Consider the following 21,613-nt stretch of genomic DNA (forward strand, 5'->3'; position numbering starts at 1 on the left):
CATGCTTTTGTCTTTAAAAGCGAACAAATTCAAACTATTTCCAAGCACCTTTTTTAATATAAGCGACCAAATTTAAGTTGTTTACAACTGTCTTCTTCAAGAAAAATGGTCGAATTCAAGTCATTTTCAACCATTGATCGCTTTTCGTCAGTCACTTTTGATTAGTCATTTTCGGTTAATCACTTACTGTTACGTGCTGATTTTTAATGATCAGAAGAAGCTCATGATCTGACTGTGTTTAGATGTCATCAGTATTTGATGTGTCGTCAGGATTTGATGCGTCGTCAGGATTTGATGCACCATCAGTATTTACATGTCATCAGCATCTGAAGGCAGTTTGTTATGAAGATTGATTCTGTTCCTTATTTTGAGGGATGGATATCTGTTATGTTCTGAGTGATGGGACTTTGTGTATTCAGTTAAAATATGTATCATTTTTTGTTAGTATTTGATAATGCATATCTTAGATTGATTTGTAGCAGCTGTGTAATATATAAACAAAGTTTAGGTCATCACATAGTGATTAACTCGAGTATTGTACGACCTAGAAGCTCTCAAGAATATCAGTATTTCTTGAGAGATTTTGTAACAGTTTTATCAGAAATATAAAGAACTGTTATATTTTTATACTTGTTCGAAACATTTGTACAATTGTATCCAACCCCCCTTAAACAATTGTAAAACTACCGGGAAATAATTGGTATCTGAGCGGACTGATAATTTACTATCAGATTGATCTAAACATGTCTCTAAACAAGTATGAAAGTATCAAAATTCCCATTCTGAAAAAGATTGAATATCCCACATGAAGGGTAAAGATGCTCATGCACTTGGAAGCTCCAGATCCAGACTACCTCGACGTAATCAATGATGGACCCTACAAGCTAACAAAACTGGTGCCTACAACTCCTACTGTTGTTGAACATCTGCAGTTGAAAACGAAGAGTGAGTGGTCACTAAAAGAAAAAATTATTGTGTTGAAGGATGCAAAGGTAAGAAACATTTTTCATAACAGTCTTGACTCCGTGATGTCAAACAGGGTTATAGCCTACAAGACTACCAAGGAGATCCGGGATGCTCTTGAGACTCAATATCAAGGAATCATGGCCATCAAGAAGACCAGAATGGCTGTTCTAATTCAAGAATATGAACATTTTGAGGCCAAGTCTGATGAAAGTCTCTCTAACATCTATTATAGGTTTCTCACTCTGCTAAACAACATATCTTTGGTGGGAAAGATGTATGATTTTGAAAATTCAAACACCAAGTTTCTGAGAGCTTTGAATGAGGAATAGGAGACTCAGACTTCAATCATATGACATCAGTATGATTTGGAAATAGTCACTCTCGATGAAATCTATGGCATGATGAGAACTCATGATTTGGAAGTTTAGCAAAGGAAAGAGAGAAAAAGCAACAAGGGAAAATTAGTTGCTTTGAAAGTGAATGCTAAAGCTTCATAAGACTGGTCTGTTAAAGCTGCAAGGAAAAAGAATAATCTTCCAGAATCAGATACTGATGATTCATCATCAAATCCTGATAATGATACTGATTTTGAAACTGATGAGAACATGACAGATTCTGATGTCATGCAAATGGCTACATTACTAGTTAAGGGCTTCAAGAGAATGAAATTCATGAAGTCTCAGGAGAAAGGAAGCTTCAGGAAGAAGCTCACTGGAGGAGAAAGGAAGTCATCTGGAAGAAGAGAAGGAAAGGACTCTAAAGCTGGAAAAGTTGATAGGTCAAAGATCAACTGTTACAACTGTGATGAACCTGGTCACTTTGCTACAGAGTGCAAAAAGACAAAGCAGGACAAAGGGAAGAACAAAGCCTTGATTACATTAAGCAAGAATTGGATGGATTCCACTGATTTTGAAAATGAAGAAACATGCTATGCACTAATGGCTAGTTTTGATGCTCCTGCTTCCTCTGATTCTAAGGTATCAACTTCCTTCTTTTCTCTTGATACTGAAGATATATCTGAATAGAAATCTATTCTTAAGTCTCTCCATGGAAATTTTAAAAATAAGATTCAGGAGAACAATAGACTGTTAACTGAAAATGAAGTTTTAAAGTCTATGAATGATCAGTCGGAGTCTGATTTAGTAAATCAGATTGAAATTCAAAAAGAATGTGAGAAAGCTAAACATACAATAAAGATATTGGAAGCTAAGTACAGTATGTTAGAAAATGAATTAGAAAATGAGAGGAAAACCCTTAAATCCTGGACTGGTTCAGGCAAAAAGGTTCACGAGATGATCTCTAAGAAAAACTGGAAAGAATGTCTTGGTTATGTAGATGGAGTTAAGGATGTTGACACTAAAAATAAAACTACCCTTAAGACTCCTGTTAAGTTTATCTCTTCGGAAGCTGATGAACCCAAATCTACCTTTGAGAAGGGTTCAACCTCAGCATCCCAAGAAAAGTTAGTAAGTGATAAAACTCAAAGAAAGGAAAAGGAGGAAACCATTAAGACTGTTAAGAAAGAAAAGAACATAGGACTTTTGTCTAAAAGAAAATTAAAAAAGAAATTATCTGAGGTTACTGACAAACCTCAAGTAAAAATTCCTAAAAGAAACAGGAATGGTAAGCAAGGTATTTTTAAGGATACTAACTATAAGTTTGCTCCTAATGCTCCTAGAAAAACTTGTTTTAACTGTGGTAATACTAATCATCTTGCTATTGATTACAGGAGGAGTAATAAAATGAAAACTGTTATTCATGAGTCTGATATTAGGGGTAGATCAGTATTTTATAAACCATAAAATCCTTGTTTTCATTCTGGTGGTAGTTGGAATTCAATTTACCCTTGTAGTTCCTATCATAAGATGTATCACAACTATTATGAACCTTTTCCTAAATTCAATAAAACTGCTTATGTGCTTAATTCTTCTAGTTCTACTAAATCTACCTCTGATAAGACAAATCCTGACAAAGGAAAAACTGTCAGAAGTAAGCCTGAATCACAAAGACTTAAGTTGTCCAAAATGAGGGCCCAACAAGTGTGGGTCCTTAATACTCTTGTCTTGGATACTGGATGTTCAGGACACATGACTGGAAATAAATCCCTGCTGTCAGAATTTGAGAGGAAGGCTGGCCCAGATGTATCCTATGGGGATGGAAATATTAGACACACTCTGGGATATGGCAACTTGATAATTGGAAAGGTAGTAATAGAGAATGTAGCTCTGGTGGAAGGACTGAAGCATAATCTTCTAAGCATCAGTCAAATCACTGACAGAGGTTATCATGTGGTGTTCTATGACTCTCACTGTGAAGTTATTCATAACAAGCCAAAGAAAATTGTCTTGATGGGATACAGACATGACCACATGTATGAAGCTAGACTGCATGAAAGTCTTGAGCAAGAAGCTACTTGCCTTATCTCAAAGGCATCAGTAGATGAGAGCTGGAATTGGCACAAGAAGCTCTCTCATCTCAACTTCAATTCATTCAATGAACTTTCCAAGAAGGAGATAGTAGGAGGATTACCAAATATGCTATACTTATCTGATGGTCTTTGTGATGCTTGTCAAAAGTCCAAGCAAATAAGAGTATCCTTCAAAAGTAAAACAAAATTCTCCATCACTGAGCCATATCATATGTTACACTTGGATCTCTTTGGACCAGTAAACATAATGTCCATCAACAAGAAAAGGCACACACTTGTAATTGTTGATGATTTCACTAGATACACTTCAGTTTATTTTCTACACAAGAAGGATGAAACTCCAGAAATTCTTCTGGATCATATAAGGCAAATTGAGAATGGATCCAACTTCAAAGTAAAAATACTGAGAAGTGATAATGGCACTGAGTTTAAGAACTCAAAAATGGAGGAAGTTTGCAAGTACAAAGGCATACAACAACAATTCTCAGCTCTTGGCACACCTCAACAAAATGGTGTTGTTGAGAGAAAGAACAGAACCCTGATTAAAGCTGGCAGGACTCTGCTAGAAGAAGCCAAACTACCCACTTACTTCTGGGCTGAAGCAGTAAACACAGCCTGTTATACTCAGAAAATCACAATGATAAACAAACATGGTGTTAATCCTTATCAAATGCTGAAAGAAAAGAAGCCCAGTCTCAAATATCTTCATGTATTTGGATGTAAGTGCTTTGTTCTGAGAACTCATGCTGATCAGCTAGGAAAATTTGAATCAAAAGCTGATGAAGGAATCTTTGTTGGTTACTCACCATTAAGAGCATTCGGGGTTTTTAATCTGAGAAAAAATACTGTAGTTATCTCTATCAATATATCTTTTGATGATAAGAAGATTCTTGGTTTTGAAGAAGAATCTCATGAAAGTCTAATCTTTGCAAATGAAAATGCACTGTTGGAATCTGCATCAAACTCTAATGGATTGTCAATTACCGATGATCCAAATCCTGATACTCCTTCAGATCCTGAAGATGATCATTGTACTAATAAACCTGCATATGTTGAGGGGGAGCAACAACAAGATTCAACTGATAGTACTAACACTGAAGAATCAACTCAAAGTTCTTCTCAATCTGGTCATTCAGAATCTAATGCTGATTCAATATCAGATGGACATGAGTAAAGTCCTAATACTTCATCAGGAGATAATAGCACTGATTGAGGGGGAGCCTCAGATGCATTTGATGAGGCATATGATTTAGGGGGAGCATCTAGCTCAAGAAGGACATTTCCTAGTGCTAGAAAATGGACTAAAGATCATACTTCTGATCTGATCATTAGAAATCCTGATGAAGACGTAAAGACTGAAAGAGATGTGTCCTAAGTCCAATAATGTATGAGGATTTAGGAATAACTTTTATGTAATCTGTTTTGATTTCATTGATATTAATAAAAGACTTGTTTTGGTTTTATTGCGGGCTTTATATATTTAAGTGTTTAAATAAGATATACCATAGTTTAGAGTAAAGCTTTTATGGATTAAGATGAGATCATAATAATGAGACCTAAAAGATGATAACTCTGAACTTAAATATTTCCTGGTCGTAGGATTACTAACTGGTAATTGGTAATCCATAAAGATCGGTACATACTATGCTTGCTTGATTATGAAGGATGTCTGTTCTCATAGACATTTGTGTGGTGACACTATAGCTAGTATGTAGGTGCTTATTATAGAATAAGTTCACTGAACATGACTCACACAGCTGAACAACTGATGGAGTTCACTCACGTGTCAGTAGTTGTTCACATAGTGATAGTTGTACAAGTATCCTTAGACTTGAGGTCATCATAGTCATCTTGTGTACACTGAACTATGCTTTGGTTTAGTTCTTAGTCTCCAGGGACAATTATAAGGGCTCTACTGGGTATCGGAATTTGTACACGAAGATAGTGAATGATCAATAAAGGATCTACCCCTTCCAGTGAAGGAAGAGAATGTTCAATGCTGATCCACTTATGCTAGTTCAGGAATCTCTGGCCAGAGTGAATGAAATTAGAAAGGAGTTTCTAATTTACATTAAATAGAATTAAGCATAGTGAATGGGAAAGCAAATGATTAAATAAGATAGGCTTCACACAAGTTCCATGCCTTGTATTTAATCATTACATTGTAGGGTGGAAGGAATTGATTGTACGGTAACTACTCACTTAATAGGTTCTTGGTATTCTAAGCAGTGAATTCGTATTATCCGGATAGTCGCGATATGCTGAGAAGTATCCCTCACGATGTAGAATAAATATGATTAATTAATTAATCATGTTTAATAAATTAGAGAATTTATATAAATAATGATAAAATAGTTTTATTATTATTTATTTCTACTACCGGCTTTATATTGAACCTACAGGGTCACACCATAAAAGAGAATGATTTAATGGTGGAGGAATTAATTAATAATGGCTGATAATTATTTATTTGTGAAATAAATAATTAATTAGCAAATTTAATAATTGATTAAATGAGATTTAATTAATTGTAAATTAATTAAGAAAAGTTCTTAATATTATTAATTAAGAATTTAATTTTGTAAATTAAATCAAGTGAGAGAATTATTTTTCTAAAGTGTTTAGAAAAGGGATTAATGATTAAAAGGTATTTTAATTATTAATTAATTGGTTAATAAGAATAATCAATTAAAAGGTTAATAATAATAATATTTTATGGGAAAATTTTCAGCTGAAAATTTTGCCTATAAATATACTATTATAAACCATTATTTTGCCTCAACCTAAAAAGTTAAGAAAACCCTAATTCTCCCACTCCTTCCTCCTCCATTACATTGATCTCTTGGTGGATACCGGTGGAGTGCTTCACACTTGAGGAGCAGCTGCTAGGAATCTCTGATCGTCGTTCTTGGATCGCTATTAAAGACCTCCATCTTTCCATTAACGTAAAGCTTCTTAAGGTAAACATATTGAACTACGAATTAAATATTATTTTTCGCATGGATCCTGCGGAGGGTTTTGGTTTTTTTTGAAGATTTAAATTTACGTTTTCGTTGCGTTTATGTGCTAAAAACCCTTCAATGGCATCAGAGCTACTTGCGAAAAGTTTTTAATTCATTTATGTGTTTAACTGTTTTCGATATATGAGCATGTATGTGATTCGCCATGATTTAATGTTGATATAATATGCTTATATATGTATGGTTTTGAATATATGATATTCATGTGAGTTGTATAATCATAAGATGATTATGTAATTTGTATATATACTGATATATACATGATTTATGTTTGTTCTAATTATGAGAATCATATTAGATACGGATTCTGAATTGGCTGCAGATTTGCTGAAATCTGGGTCTGGTGTCCGATTTATGCAAACGAATACCCTCTTCCATAGGTAAACAAGCGTCTGAACAAAACTGATAGCTGAAGCTATCAACGACTTGTCTGTAAGGCGTTTGACATAGTTTACTACCCGTAAACAGTGATTATTGTTTTTCTGATTTGATTCTGATTTTTGTCATATTTTTTTTTTATGATTAGATCATGGATAATATGATATGTTAAGATCAGATTATGTGTTTTAACATGCTTTTATGTGTTGTATGAGCATGGTGGATGGTTATGGCCTTTCGACCTTAGTGTAATGGTTTTGGTTTTGGTTTTAAATACGACTTGCATGTCGTCAATCTTTGTAATCATAAATCTCGAATGTAACTCGAGTTATGCTTGTAAGTTCATTAGATTAGTTTTACATTCAATCATGTAATGTAATTGAAGACTCAAGAAGGCTATCCAATGGAGGTGATACAAAGAAGAAGACGAGGCGTACAAGAAGTCTAAACAAAGAAGACGACTTATGTAATAAGTAGTTGTATTTATTTCCATCACCATATTAGATTGACCTTGATCTTTATCATGAGCTTGATAAAGATCACATAGGATGGGGCCATAACCAAACACATTTACTTTATTGCACTTTATATTGTTTATTTAATTTTATATATGAGATATATGCCTATGTTTACCATGCGATGATAGATTTAGGTGAACTTAAATCAATATAAGGCGTGCTCTAGAAAATCTAGAATAGGAATCATTTCTTGCGTTAACAATAATATTATGAATACAATCATGATATTCTTGTGTTTATGAAACACGTAATTAAATATGAATTTTCAATATTGAGAGAAAGGATGATTCTGTCAAAAGCAGATTTCTATCTGTAAGAAAGGGGTATTAAGTGACGCCTCTTGACAATGCTCCCCCCGATCTGGGAATCATCTGATTATCGATTATTGATTTGAAAATTTTAATTTAAAAGGAAGAATCTCTTTATAATATGATTATGATTGTAACATAATATAATCCCTCTAAAATTAAATAATATCAAGTAGTAATTGGCCAATGACACAACGGGCTTGTGTCGGTCAAAGCCTTCCAACATGGTAGAAAGTAGTTCTTATTTTTAAATCATTGTCGTTTCATGCTACAGCCGAGGGCTTTGATTTCGAAATAAGAAATACTTGTCTATTACATAGATATGTGTACATTGAATTAGAATCTAAAGGTCGTTACGTGCTACAGCCGTGGGCCGTTGGAGACTGATTCAATTGTATGAAATGTTGGGTTAGACTTGACTTATAATATTGAGTTTGTCGTACTACAACTGTGACTCAATTATTCAAGAGGCTAAAGTTTTATTAGGGAATAGCATAAGATGTAATTGACAAGAGTTGTCTTCCTATTGAACATCACATGACGTTTCGTGCTACAACCGAGGTTGTGTGATGGAATGTAGGATCCCTATTCCCACTAGCATTATGAATGCTTAATTTTCACTTAGGGGTTGTATAAATTAGATAAACTAGTGGGAGCCACTTATGAATAAAGACCCGATTCATATAGTGTTTTGAAATGAAATTGAATATTTGCTAAGTGTTGTTATGTGTTCATCATTTACAAATTTACTATATACGTTATGTCTTCTGCACTATCACTCCGGAGTATACTAGATGCTCACAAGTTGACTGGTCCTAATTTTGCTGACTGGCTTCGAAACTTGAGAATTGTTCTCAGGGTTGAGAAGCTGGAATATGTGCTCGACTCACCTAAGCCTACTGAACCTGCTAGCGATACACATAATGATGAACATGTTGTGTATCGTAAGTGGATAGATGATGCAAATATTGCTCAATGCATCATGCTAGCTTCCATGAACATTGAGCTACAGAATCAACATGAGCATATGGATTATAACGACTCGTGTATTTTTATATAATTTAAATGTGTAATTGTGGAATTATTGAATAAATAAATTATGTGTATAGTTTTGTCAGCTCGGTGTTGTTTTATTATTATGTATGTATGATTTATAGTGTGTCGGGTTGTCCTCGTAATTAATTATGGAATTGTACTGAGTTGTTTCACTTTTAAAAGTGGATTTAATGCAAATTTATTTGCATAAAAATTTAGATTATCTCTAAAATCATTTTTATGGTTTTATAATTATAATAATTAATTTTGGGATTTTATAAAATTTAGATATCAATATTGTACCAATTATTTAACCCTGTATGATTTTCTGATTACATTTAATTGTAAAATCCGTATTTAATTCCAGAATTCTTCAAAAATTATGAAACTCATATTTATTTAAGTTTGGAATATTTTGAGAATTTTAAAATTATTTTGGGGATTTTTGAGATTAATTTTACCCGCGCGTTGGTTCATTTAATCGAGAAAGGCGGGTATAAATTGCGTTTCAGAAATTATTTTAAAATTATAAAATTTATGTTTTTATAAACTTCGGGATATTTCTAACATTTTAAGACTATTTTCATGATTTTCTGAGTTTGTTTTAAGGGCAACTCAGTTCGTTAGTTATGAATTACGAATACGAGTGCCGTTTCAAAAATGCTTTAAAAATTATGAAAATTTTATTTTGTTAGTTTCGGGATTTTTAGAAAATTTTAAGATTGTTTCCGTGATTTTCTGAATCTGATTTAAATTCGACTCGGTTCACTAAAATCGAATTTCGGATTAAAATTCGGGCTTATAAGCAATAGAAGGACACGTGTTGGGATAATGTTGAACTGCAGATATGTGGCAAATTTCTACATATAGTTTTTTTTACTTTACTCATTCATTTTATTTTACTTCCTCCTCTATCTCTTCCCTGGCAGCAAAATCAATCATCCTCGTCTCTTGCATCTCTATCAATCGCATCTCTCCCCATGTTCTATTCCTTCCGGCTCTTCTCTCTCCCTTTCCTCTGGTCACCGCCACCTACATTTATTCCGGTAAGCTGCCGGTTCCGGCGAACTCTCCACCGCCCGCTCCTGTGTTCATTCGCAGCTTACTCTCGATATCAACTATATATATATATACTCACACATATACGTGTGTGTATGCAAGTACCCTTGATTAATCTTTTCCTTGTATAATCTGCAGCCTTGTGATGAACTCAGTCGAATTGCTTTGGTTCTTCGGTTTATTTTCTGTAAAACCGAATGATTGTACTTGTTTTATTCAGAATAATTGCTGAAAATTCGAATGAAATTCTGTAGTTTTATTCGAAGTATTTTTTGGAAAAATCCGAATGAATGGTATTGTGTTTATTCGGGTTATTCTAGGAATAAATCGAATTAATTTTTATGATTATTCGGGTTTTGCGATTATTGAAATTTTACTAATTTCTTATCGGTGAAATGCGTATGGAAACCCGAAACTTATCGGGTACCGACGAATTTTGCCGCCGCCGAAGGTGAACTTCGGTGAGTCGACGGTGGACGGTGATGAATTTATTCTCAGTCCTAATTTTTATAGAATAAATAAAAAGAGTCGTGTAATTAGTTTCATATGGAAATGATTGTGGAATTGTGAAACTTGGATTGTGATTGTGTTGTTGAAGTCGATGATGTTTCGACGGGTAGTCCGATAAACAAAGGGGACGCTATCTGATTTCCGGGAAATCGAACTACGGAAATATGAGAGCGTATCCGAGGATTATCGGGACGTCGAGCAAGTTAAGTAAATACATATACGTATGTTTTATTCAAAACCAGATTGTATGTTGTAGTGAAACGTTTTGCCGAAACCAATAACCCTAATTTCATATAATGATGAGTATACATATTTTCTGAAAATGAACGTTGAACCGGTTTTGAGAACGTGAACCCTAATTATTGTCTGTGTTATTATAATATGAATAATTACAATTCGGGTTTGAATATCGTTGGATAATAATTAGTATCAAGGATATGTCAAGCATACCTAGACGTCTAACGTAGGGTATTTCGACCCTGTAGGTTATAATCGGGAACCTGAAAGTAGACGATGGACTAGAGATGACCTAGTAGTCAGTCGACGAGCTCAATAGAGTTTCAACAGAAAACCTGAGTGTCGAAGTCGAATCTAATGTGGTCTAGTGGTTGGACGTTAAAGCTTGAGCGGCAAAGTCGGCTCAGAGATGATCAGTAACAGTTGTAAAGCCCTGTGAGGCAAGTACTTCCGAACTTTTCTTCAAAATATATCGCAATTATTTTCAAACTGTTTTATAACATGTCGCTCTTATTTAAAATAACTCTTTTTTATATTGCAAGTGCTTTAAACTATTTACCCTTGAACTCTAATTTTCTTGATCTTGAGCTGTAATCCTTGTTCTTTGTAAACTATCCTTTGTTGATCCTCAGATACCAAATCACACAAATATGATACCACTCCCTAAATGTATAACTACCAAACACCAAACACCAAACACTGGAGCAAATATTGTTTGAAAACACAGAAACTTTTATACTCCAACCATTCTTTATAACATAAAAGAACTATACCTTGGAAAAAGCAGTATTCGTCCACTACTTGATCATTTTACAGACTGAAAACCGTTTCTTATACATACCTTGATATACCCTTGAGATATCCATGAGTTTCCTTACGTTTTTATTCAAGTGTTTAACCATCATTGATTATGATCTTGTTTATCGAATTATATTGTTTATCATATTGAACTGCTTTAGAATTGGATAATTTTTTTTTATATATGTGGACCAGATTTATGGTCAGACAACGTTTGTGATATATTGTGTTTGTGATGTGGACCCCAAACTTCTGACCCGGGTTTGGAGGCCACCACAGGTTGGTATCAGAGCTACAGGTTATAAGTCACTGAAACAAGCCTAGATTGTCAGGATTGGGTAGAGGGTTAGGATTAGGATTAGGAAATATAAAGATAAGACGTCGTGAGGATGAGTGCGATTGTATAGTAAGTCTCCGGCACGGTTTGTATTGCGATTCAGGAATTTTTTAGCTGGTGACATGATTTCCAGACAACGGCAATGGCAGATCCTGATTTCCCTGTATCATCTGATCATTTGGAGCTTTCCGTTTGAGGACCGTCATCTTCTCTCATAGTTGATTTGCACTTTGTTCCTCCATCAGTATTAATGGCACTACTTTCCGTTATGATAGTTGCACCTCTTCAAGCTATTCTACACTATTCCACCACCTCTTGATATGAGATTACCTATTTAAGAACCTCCATTTGTGTATTCTTGTTTTACTAGACATTTTGCTGTGAGTGTATCTCCTCAGTTTACCCTACACCCTGATCTATAACCCCAGTTTAAAACTTGTCCTATAAAGCAATTGTACCTACGAGGATGAATTCAGAAGTTACAGTGAATGGTGAGTATTTGAGATATAAATAAAGGTAAGAAGAAGTCTAGAAAGAAGATTCAGGTGTTCCGAAGGATAGTTGTTACCAGATTAAAAGAAGCCATTAGAGATTAGGCCACCCATGACTAGTTTGTGGAATGAATTACAGAAGTATTGAAAAGAGAATTAGAGGAGATTATGGTTCTGGAGCTTTCTTGAAGATAATTAATGGTGTTATGACAATGTGATATATTTATAGTGACAAGATGATGTGACATTAGTCGACTTGTTGACTATTGGATAGTCTGTTCCACTTAACAATTGTATAGTGGATAACGGGAGCATTACCAGTATGGGAGCCTTGATGTGAAGCTACGAATAAGATAATATGCAATGACAATTGAAGTTTCGTTGATTAAGGAAGGTAAATGGACACGATGAAGGAGAAAAGGTACATTGAAGTGAGCGGACTTTTCTGTGATCGTTCCTTTGATGTGGTACCTTGTTATAGGTCGGAAGGACAACAACCAACTCATATAGTAAGGACAACCAGATTTGTGATTTTCAAAATTTTTAACAAGCTTTTGAAAAAGATTTTTCCTTACAAAATTTCTAAAAGCCTTTTTTAATAAAATAAGTTTTAAACATTGGTTGTCAAGTTACTACTTGAGTTTCTTGTTTGTTAAAAGACCTGAATTACCCGGAAGGATACTTGTTTCAGACTTAGTATTGTTAGTTCAGAAAATAAAGTGACCCGCGATGATGAAGAAGTTGATTATTCCTAACGGTTTGACAAGGTTAATAACAGAATTCGCGTACAGAGTGATTATTCATCCAGTGGCAGAGACCATTAAAGTTTAAAGATTTATTAATGTAAAAGGAGCCTGGGCGTGATCGAAGAAGATTGGGAAGATTTCCAGACCTCTCTAAAAGAAGAACACTATTAACAAAAGGATCGTTATGTTGAATGGTTCGTGCTTATTCTAAATTAAAAGGAGGAAGCCCGAAGTTATCTGATAAGAACGTCATTATGATCGAATTGTTAAAATATTATACGTGTAGGTGCGATGGTAAAGACGCAAGACTTAACAAGTAAGAATCTACCATAATGCTTAAATTGCGAAGGCATTTCAATGTATTTTCTAAAATTGTTATATGGAACAATGGGAGTATGATCGAACAAGCTTGGAAGATGAATACAAGTAAAATATGGATGATGACCAATGGTGTCATTCTTGTTTTCAAATGTTACAGCGTATATTCCTCTTTAATTTCTAAAAATATATGAATTTCTTTTCTTAATACACTCCTTATGATGATATAAAAAAAAAGGATATTGCATTCCTTTCAAATTTAATTGTTTCTCTCAAGTTTTGCCTTCTGATTGGGACAAACAGTGTTATGGTGAGACACTTTGTCAGAATGACGAAGAGTCGGGTGGGACGCCCCCTAATTATGTGTTGTATGCCATATGGTATGAAAGACTGGCCATCTTAAGTACCAATGTGGTTGTCTCATTCATATCCAAATCATTATTTCTTCCTTCTTTTCAACTTCAAGTTTATTGAATTATGAATCCTTCTAGTTATTTCGTTATACCGTCGTCCTTTGCAAAAGTTTTTCACAGAAATCAACGTATTATGGACCAAGTGGGCAAAGCTCCATCTACCTCTCACGCATAGAAAGCAAACAAGGGCATATGACGAGAATTACAAATCACTAGCCCCAGTCAGGGATGCACTAAGAGTCAAGGGAATCTACTCTAATGAGAAATACATCTCCGAGAACGAGAAATTGTGATTTTCTTGCGAAATATGTTATTCAGAATACGGATGTGGTAATGTGAATGATTATCGTGGATACTTTATGCGTTAAAGTATTGAAAGATGTGAGAGCAACTTGATTGTTTAGCTCCCAAGGTTTTGTTGATAAGATGAATTACCCAGTTGAATTAATAAGATTATGACTAAAGGACTAGCAAATTCAAAAATGTGTATTTGTTAAATAAGTGAGTACCAATGGTGGAATTGAGATTTCTGGCAATAAGTTGTGAAGAATTGATGTCATTTGAGATAAGAGGGTTTGACATTATTCTAAGGAATGGATCAACTATTAAAGCATGATTCCCGGATAGATCGTCGTGATAAAAGATAGTTCTGAAAATGCCAAATGAGAATGTGATGAGGTTCAGAAGACAAGGGAAGTTAAAGAATTAATAACGATAATTTCGGTAATCAAGATATGAGTATTATGATGATTATGTGATAAATAAAAGTCAGAAGTAAAAAAAATGTGAAAATTTTATAGCAATTAAGGAGTTCAAGATATGTTTCCAGGTGGGTTATCAACATTTCCTCCCGATAAAGAAATGAAGCTCGCGATTGATGTATCACCTGAGACGAAGCCAGTGACCAAGGCCTTACACAAAATGGCACCAGTTAAAATGAGGAAGTTAGTAAAGCAGATGTAAGAGATGTTAGAAGAAGAAGCGATTAGACCCAGTGTATCCCATAAGGTGCACCGGTACTAATTGTTAATAAAAATATGGAAGTATGAGATTATGCGTTGACTAGAGAAAACTCAACAAGTTTACTATCAAGAAATCTTTAGGGAATATCTGGATAAGTTGTATTTGTGTTATTTAAAGTCAGTAAAGGACCATGCGAAACATTTAATGACAATTGAGGAGTCAGAGAAGAAAGAAGTATGTGAAGGTTGCAAGGTAAAAGTTTTGATGGTAGAAAGCATAAGTAATCAGTGAAGAGGAGACCATAGGCGATCCAGTAGAAATTAAAGTTACTATGAATAAAGAAAGGCCAAAAGCACCAACAAAAGTAAAAAGTTTTACCATGGACCGGTTATTACTGAAAATTTGTGCAAGATTTCTTGAAAAGTTGCAATACTTTTGGCGAAGGTAACCAAGAAAAGCGAGGAGTTTATATGAAATGGAGAAGGGTAAAGAAAGTTTTGCGGAGTTAAAGGAGAGAATGGTTACATCACCTGCTTTATCATTTCGAAAGTATCAAGGAGATTTGGTAGTTTATAGTGATGCTTCTCATAAGGGAGTAGGATGTGTGTTGATGCATCACAATAAAGTTATTGTATATGCACCCAGACAACCGAAACCTTATGAGCAGAAGTATCCTACTCATAACAGGGACTAACAGTAATAATATTTGTTTTGAAAGATTGGGAAATAGGATATGTATGGAGAAAGGTGTAAGATCTATACGGACTATAAGAGTCTAAAGTATGTATTCACGAGGAAAAGCAAATGTAGAGGCAAGCGATAAGCAAAAGGAGAGAACGAACATAGAAGTTGTACCAGAAGAATTATCTATGGAATTTTAGAAGCTAGAATTGGAAGTCAGAGTTTATAATCCAAAAGGAGCAAGGATGGATAGTATAACCTTTCAGTTGAAGTTGTAAAGGGAAAGATAAGGAGATGTTAAGAGAAGATAATGGATCACCATATCCCTACGTTTTCTTCCAGCACTTGGATGCTACAAATAAAAGAATTAAGAAATGAGATCTTACAGGGGATGCACAATATAAAGTATTTGATTTACTAGAGAAATGCCAAGATGTACGAGAATTTAACGAAAAATAGTGATAACCAGGTAGAAGAAGGATACGTTAAGATGGATTAGAAAGTGTTGGACACGTCAAAGAATTAAGGTGAGGTATTGGAGGCCTAGTGGACAAGGCAGACCAAGGAATGGCTTTATAAGAAGCAAATCGTAAAGTGCACCAGTGATGTTGATGGAGAAAAGGAATGAAATTATGAGATTATGTACTGATTATTGGGAGTTGGACAAAACAGCGAATAAGTATAAGTGACCCCTATAAAGAACTGGTTACTTACGAAACCTAATTCAAAAAGTGTATTATGTCCCGGGGATTAATTTAAGATCCGACCTGAGGACATAACAAAGATTACAATTAAAATGAGTTAAGAGAATTGCAAGCTTTGGTGAGATTATGCGAAATAACAAGTGTATCAGGTGACTATAAGGAATTAAAGAACGTGGTGTATAAGGAGTACTCGAATAAGCAAAATGTATTTATTGATAATATCCTCAGCTACTCAAAGAATAAGAAAATCTATATGGAATGCCCAAGGATTTTCCTCCAAAGATTAGAAGGGAAACAACTATACGTTGAGTCTTCAAGTATGAAACTTTGACCAAGGTTAACAAAAGATTCTGATTAATCCATTAACAACTACCTAAACAAAGCCGTATGGTAACAGATGCCTTGTGCCGAAAGAAAGGATTGGACGTAAACGACTTGGAAAGAGTGGAATCTGAAGTTCAAATACCTAAAGGTGATAATACGTGAATATATGAGATTACTTTTCAGCCTTAACTGATGAAAAATAGTAAAAGATGTTTAAATGTTTGGAAACCAAGTTGAAAACGAGCACCGCCTATTATCCTTAAGCGGAGAGTCCAAGTACGGAAGTGATTCAGGAAATGTAAGATATGTTGAGAGGTTTAGTTTTAAGAAAACACTGGAATGATCATTTATCAGCGATGTCAGCTTTAGAATGCCATTTTATTAAGCTTCATGTGAATGAAAGTGTAGGTCCCCATTCTTATTGAGACAAAGTGGGAGGAAGAAAGTTATTAAATTCTAAGTTAATTTGGCACACCAAGAGCGTAGGGATATTGATTGAAGCAGCTCGGAGTAGACAAAGAAAGAAGACGAAATTGTATCGAGAGAGAATATGAGTATAGAAATAGGACCAGTAGTGTTGGTACAAGTCTCATCTTGAAAGAGACTGGATAAGTCTAAGTAAAAGGGACAGGTTAAGTCCTAAAATTAGTAAACCATTCGAGGTATTGATAAATATAGATAAAGTTGTTCATGAGTTGATGTTACCATCGCAATAGTATGTACACATAGTGTGGTTAGCCTGTTAAAGTTAAAAACGAGAAGTATCTGATTTGAATTAAGTGATTGATCAGGAGCCAATGGGGCTCTTGTCCAAGTTTGTTTTGCATATAGTGATCAATCCAAATATTTGATCGTTAAAGGCGAGTTATTGGAAATGAGTGTATATCCATAGTAAGTACGTTTGAAATCCTCGAGTAGAAGAGTCTACTGGGAAATTAGAGTCAGATATGCTTGACAAATATCCTCACTTGTTTAGCTAGACCAGATTCTGAGGACAGAATCTTTTTAAGGGGGGAAGGATATAACGACTCGTGTATTTTTATATAATTTAAATGTGTAATTGTGGAATTATTGAATAAATGAATTATATGTATAGTTTTGTCAGCTCAGTGTTGTTTTATTATTATGTAACTGTGATTTATAGTGTGTCGGGTTGTCCTCGTAATTAATTATAAAATTGTACTGAGTTGTTTCACTTTTAAAAGTGGATTTAATACAAATTTATTTGCATAAAAATTTATATTATCTCTAAAATCATTTTTATGGTTTTATAATTATAATAATTATTTTGGGGATTTTATAAAATTTAGATATCAATATTGTATCAATTATTTAACCATGTATGATTTTCTGATTACATTTAATTGTAAAATCCGTATTTAATTCTAGAATTCTTAAAAATTATGAAACTCAAATTTATTTAAGTTTGGAATATTTTGAGAATTTTAAAATTATTTTGGAAAATTTTTGAGATTAATTTTACCCGCGCGTTGGTTCGTTTAATCGAGAAAGGCGGGTATAAATTGCATTTCAGAAATTATTTTAAAATTATAAAATATATGTTTTTATAAACTTCAGGATATTTCTAACATTTTAAGACTATTTTCATGATTTTCTGAGTTTGTTTTAAGGGCAACTCGGTTCGTTAGTTATAAATTGCGGATACGAGTGGCGTTTCAAAAATGCTTTAAAAATTATGAAAATTTTATTTCGTTAGTTTCGGGATTTTTAGAAAATTTTAAGATTATTTCCGTGATTTTCTGAATCTGATTTAAATACGACTCGGTTCACTAAAATCGAATTTCGGATTAAAATTCGGGCTTATAAGCAACAGAAGGACACATGTTGGGATATTATTGAACTGCAGATACGTGGCAAATTTCTACATATAGTTTTTTTTACTTTACTCATTCATTTTATTTTACTTCCTCCCTTATCTCTTCCCTGGCAGCAAAATCAATCATCCTCGTCACACTACACCATAAATGGCCTATAGCAACACCAAGAAAATGTTACAACAGGCCCAAAAAAATGTTACCATAGCAAGAAAATGCACTAAGGTAAGATAAAAATTAAGTTGCTTTTTTTTGAGTTACCTTTGGCCCCTAAGGTAACATTACTTTTGCCCTGGTGTAACGTTCACATTTGTGTTACAATAGCTGTCAAAGGTAACATCAATCTATGTCTATAGTATCACAATATGTATGTTACCTTTGGACTTAGAATTTTCAAAAAGGATGGGGCCCACTAGTGGGGCCCACATACATAATGTGATACTATAGACATACTTTAATGTTACCTTTGATACATATTATAACATTAATGTTTTGTATTATACCAATTTATTTGTAACATTTTAAGTACCTAGTATAACATATTTCTCAAAAAAAAATTGACAGGAATGGTTTGTAAATTCAACATGCCATTAAAATCTGTTTTTCATCCAAGTCAACCAAATAAACAAAAATGAGAATAAAAATGAACAAAAATGAGAACACAGTTTTGGTATTAATTCAAAAACTACATGGTTAAATGGACAGAGGTTAAGCAAAATTTTCGTGTGCGCTCTTGGGTGTCATCTCCTGCTTGTCTTGGTCTTGCAAGGGTTTCTCTTTAGCAAGGAGCTTAGACACCTCAAGATATTTGTTCATCTTCCTCTTGTACATCTCACCAAGTCACTGAATCAAAATTAAACAAGTAATTAGTAAAAGCAATCTACTGAGAATAAAACGCAATGACTAAGAGTCACACACTAAACATTAATTATTAAGTACTGCAAAGCATGTTTAGTTAATAGATGTGATAATCTTCTGATCATAAGTTAGATAATGGATACTTCTACTTTAATAACAAGAGTTGAAGAAGATGGTTAAGACAAAGACACCTAGCTTCTAAGGCAGCCTCAATCATGTATAGCACAAATATAAAAAATTGAACAAGCTTTATGACTTTTCCAGGAGATACCTTTTTCAACCATCTTTCCACAATGAATCACTGCAATCAAATCAACATTTCTAACTGTGCTCCAGCGATGTGCCACAATGACAGTTGTTCTATTAATCATTAACCTGTCTAATGCTTCTTGAACAATTCTCTCGGATTCGACATCAAGTGCCTAGTTGCTTCATCTAAAAGCAGAGCACACATCATGTTATGAGGCTCCATATAATATTCACGTGTTTCAAGTTGCAACTGGATGGATTACTTTAAATTAAGAAATTTAATATACTAAAGTCTCGAGGGACAAATATGAATATATAAACAAGCAAAAAAATTGCATGCACCTGATAACATCCAACATAAAACAGCAGCCCGCCTACAGCCACATCAGGTGTATTATCCAGAAAAGTATATTACAATCCCAGAAGAAATAAAGAGATTACATGCAGCACAGAAAAAATGTTATGAAACAGCCTCGTTACTGTTCGTTAAAGCTGACAATGATATAAAGAAGTTATGACCAGTTGTACTTTTTTAATAAATATATGACCTTACTATTCCGGAAACACCTCCAAGTAATAAAGGCCGTCTCCCAAGTTTATCAAAGATTAAACTTCCGTCTACAAAAGTGTGAAGCAAGACACAAAAATCAAGTAAAGAAAAGGGTTTTCTTAAAGGAAATAAATGATTTGCTATACAGGTGCTATGGACCTGAAAAAATAAGAAGAGATTTGCATCTGGTATTCTCCAAATAACAACAGTAGTACCTGATGTATATCAAAATAAGATGAATATCCAAATTATATTATCAAATACATGTATATATAATAGAAGTTTCACTCTCCTGTAGATTTAGAGTACCGCTAAAATATCATAATAAATTGTCAACAGAAACATTAGAACAATCCTCAAGTTTCCGCATTGACTAAACATAGAAGCAAACCAATTGACTATTCAAATAAACAATAAAATTTGATAAAATTCAATTATCGACGTAACAGATTTTAACAATAGTCATAGATCTCATTTGTGGTTCCTGCTAAAAAACCTATATTTTTAGTAACTAGCTTCATTATTTATAAAGATTATGTTACCTAGCAGAAAATTTTCACCATTTTATTTTTAATTCTTATTTCTTTCTCGTAATGTGCATCCCTCTCTTACCTATAGTCTATAGAGATACCAGCAAAAGTGCTAACTAAAAATTCAGAAAAACTTAATAGAAGTCTAATAGAAGTCTGTCTTATAACAATTAATTGTTACAAGTAAAGCACTGAAGTAGGAACATCACCATAAAGGTCAAATTACCATTCATATTGAAATAATACTTTAGCCAACTTAGCTAACAAAATATTAATGACGGTAACAAGTATAGGAACACGATTTAAAAACATATACTGTAAACTTTAATGACATAAAGAAGTGAATAACATATGTTTAAGGGAATGTTAACATTATACCTCACGGGGATCTTCCTGAGATGGATCACGAAGAGCAAAAATCTTCTTCTGCCAGAAGTAAGCATTGTCATCAAAGTTCAGTTTGGTATCCGCAGCTACCAACTTGTAATCTAAAGTCTCGACAAGGGGATTAATCTGTCAATATATTACTGGCTTAGTAACATAATTCAATAAAACAAATCTCATATCAATCATGAGTACTGCGAATAAAATGCATACTTCCAACATATTGTAAAGCAATAAGCAACGATTAAGATCTAACTATCATTACTGTAAAGCGCCAAACAAAATTTTTATAACTGAAGATAACTGATAACCAGGAGGAGACTGAATAATCACCAGGAGCACTGCATCTAAAATGCTAAACTTATCAATGGTCACAAAACCAAACTGTGCACGGACACAGTCCGGTTCGCGAGTGGTTACTACAACCTTGTTCCTGTAGTATATCTTTGAGAAAACAAACACCGATAAATTCATGACAAACATATATGTATATATACAACAACTTAAAGCAATAAATTGAACTCGATAAATTCACAGTCTTTATATTATTCACACTTAACATATATATGTATATACCACAATTCGCCACACTTTTAATTATTTAGTTATTCCTCATTATTAACGACATTACTAACATATAGTACAGACTTAAGTACCAAACCCATCCGAAATAACCGAATTTCTAAAATTAGGGCAATGCTACACACCAATTCAAGCATTCCATTATTCCCCCAATTTATCTACATTACTAACAACAAAACATCACATATCACGGAATAAAATGCAAGTATATCGGAAACAATTGCAAATACACACTAATATCATTATATCGGTGTCCCCCTACTCTTATTGACATTACTAACCACAAAACATCACATAAAACCAGAGAGAGAGGGATAAAAAAAATGAGTACCTTAATGTAGAAGTCCAAGATAAGCCTAAGCTTAGAAATTTAGTTAGAACCAAAATAAAC

At 33.8% G+C, this 21,613-nt stretch overlaps 1 protein-coding gene and 1 long non-coding RNA gene across 2 annotated transcripts; one reads left to right on the forward strand and one right to left on the reverse strand.

The window, feature by feature from the left end:
- Window positions 1–818: 818 nt before the first annotated feature.
- On the forward strand, window positions 819–1,295 carry LOC141679648 (uncharacterized). Its single transcript, XM_074486092.1, has one exon. The coding sequence runs from the start codon at window positions 819–821 to the stop codon at window positions 1,293–1,295; it is 477 nt and encodes a 158-aa protein (XP_074342193.1).
- A 17,388-nt stretch (window positions 1,296–18,683) lies between these two features.
- On the reverse strand, window positions 18,684–20,770 carry LOC141677052 (uncharacterized). The gene is made up of 4 exons (XR_012557310.1): window positions 20,635–20,770; window positions 19,519–19,794; window positions 19,199–19,362; window positions 18,684–18,912 (listed from the first exon to the last, which is right to left on the reverse strand). It is a non-coding gene; the product is annotated as an uncharacterized LOC141677052 (long non-coding RNA).
- Between the last annotated feature and the right edge of the window lie 843 nt (window positions 20,771–21,613).

The sequence above is a fragment of the Apium graveolens genome, chromosome 8 (assembly GCF_009905375.1).
Source record: "Apium graveolens cultivar Ventura chromosome 8, ASM990537v1, whole genome shotgun sequence".
In the NCBI taxonomy this organism is placed as follows: Eukaryota; Viridiplantae; Streptophyta; class Magnoliopsida; order Apiales; family Apiaceae; genus Apium; species Apium graveolens.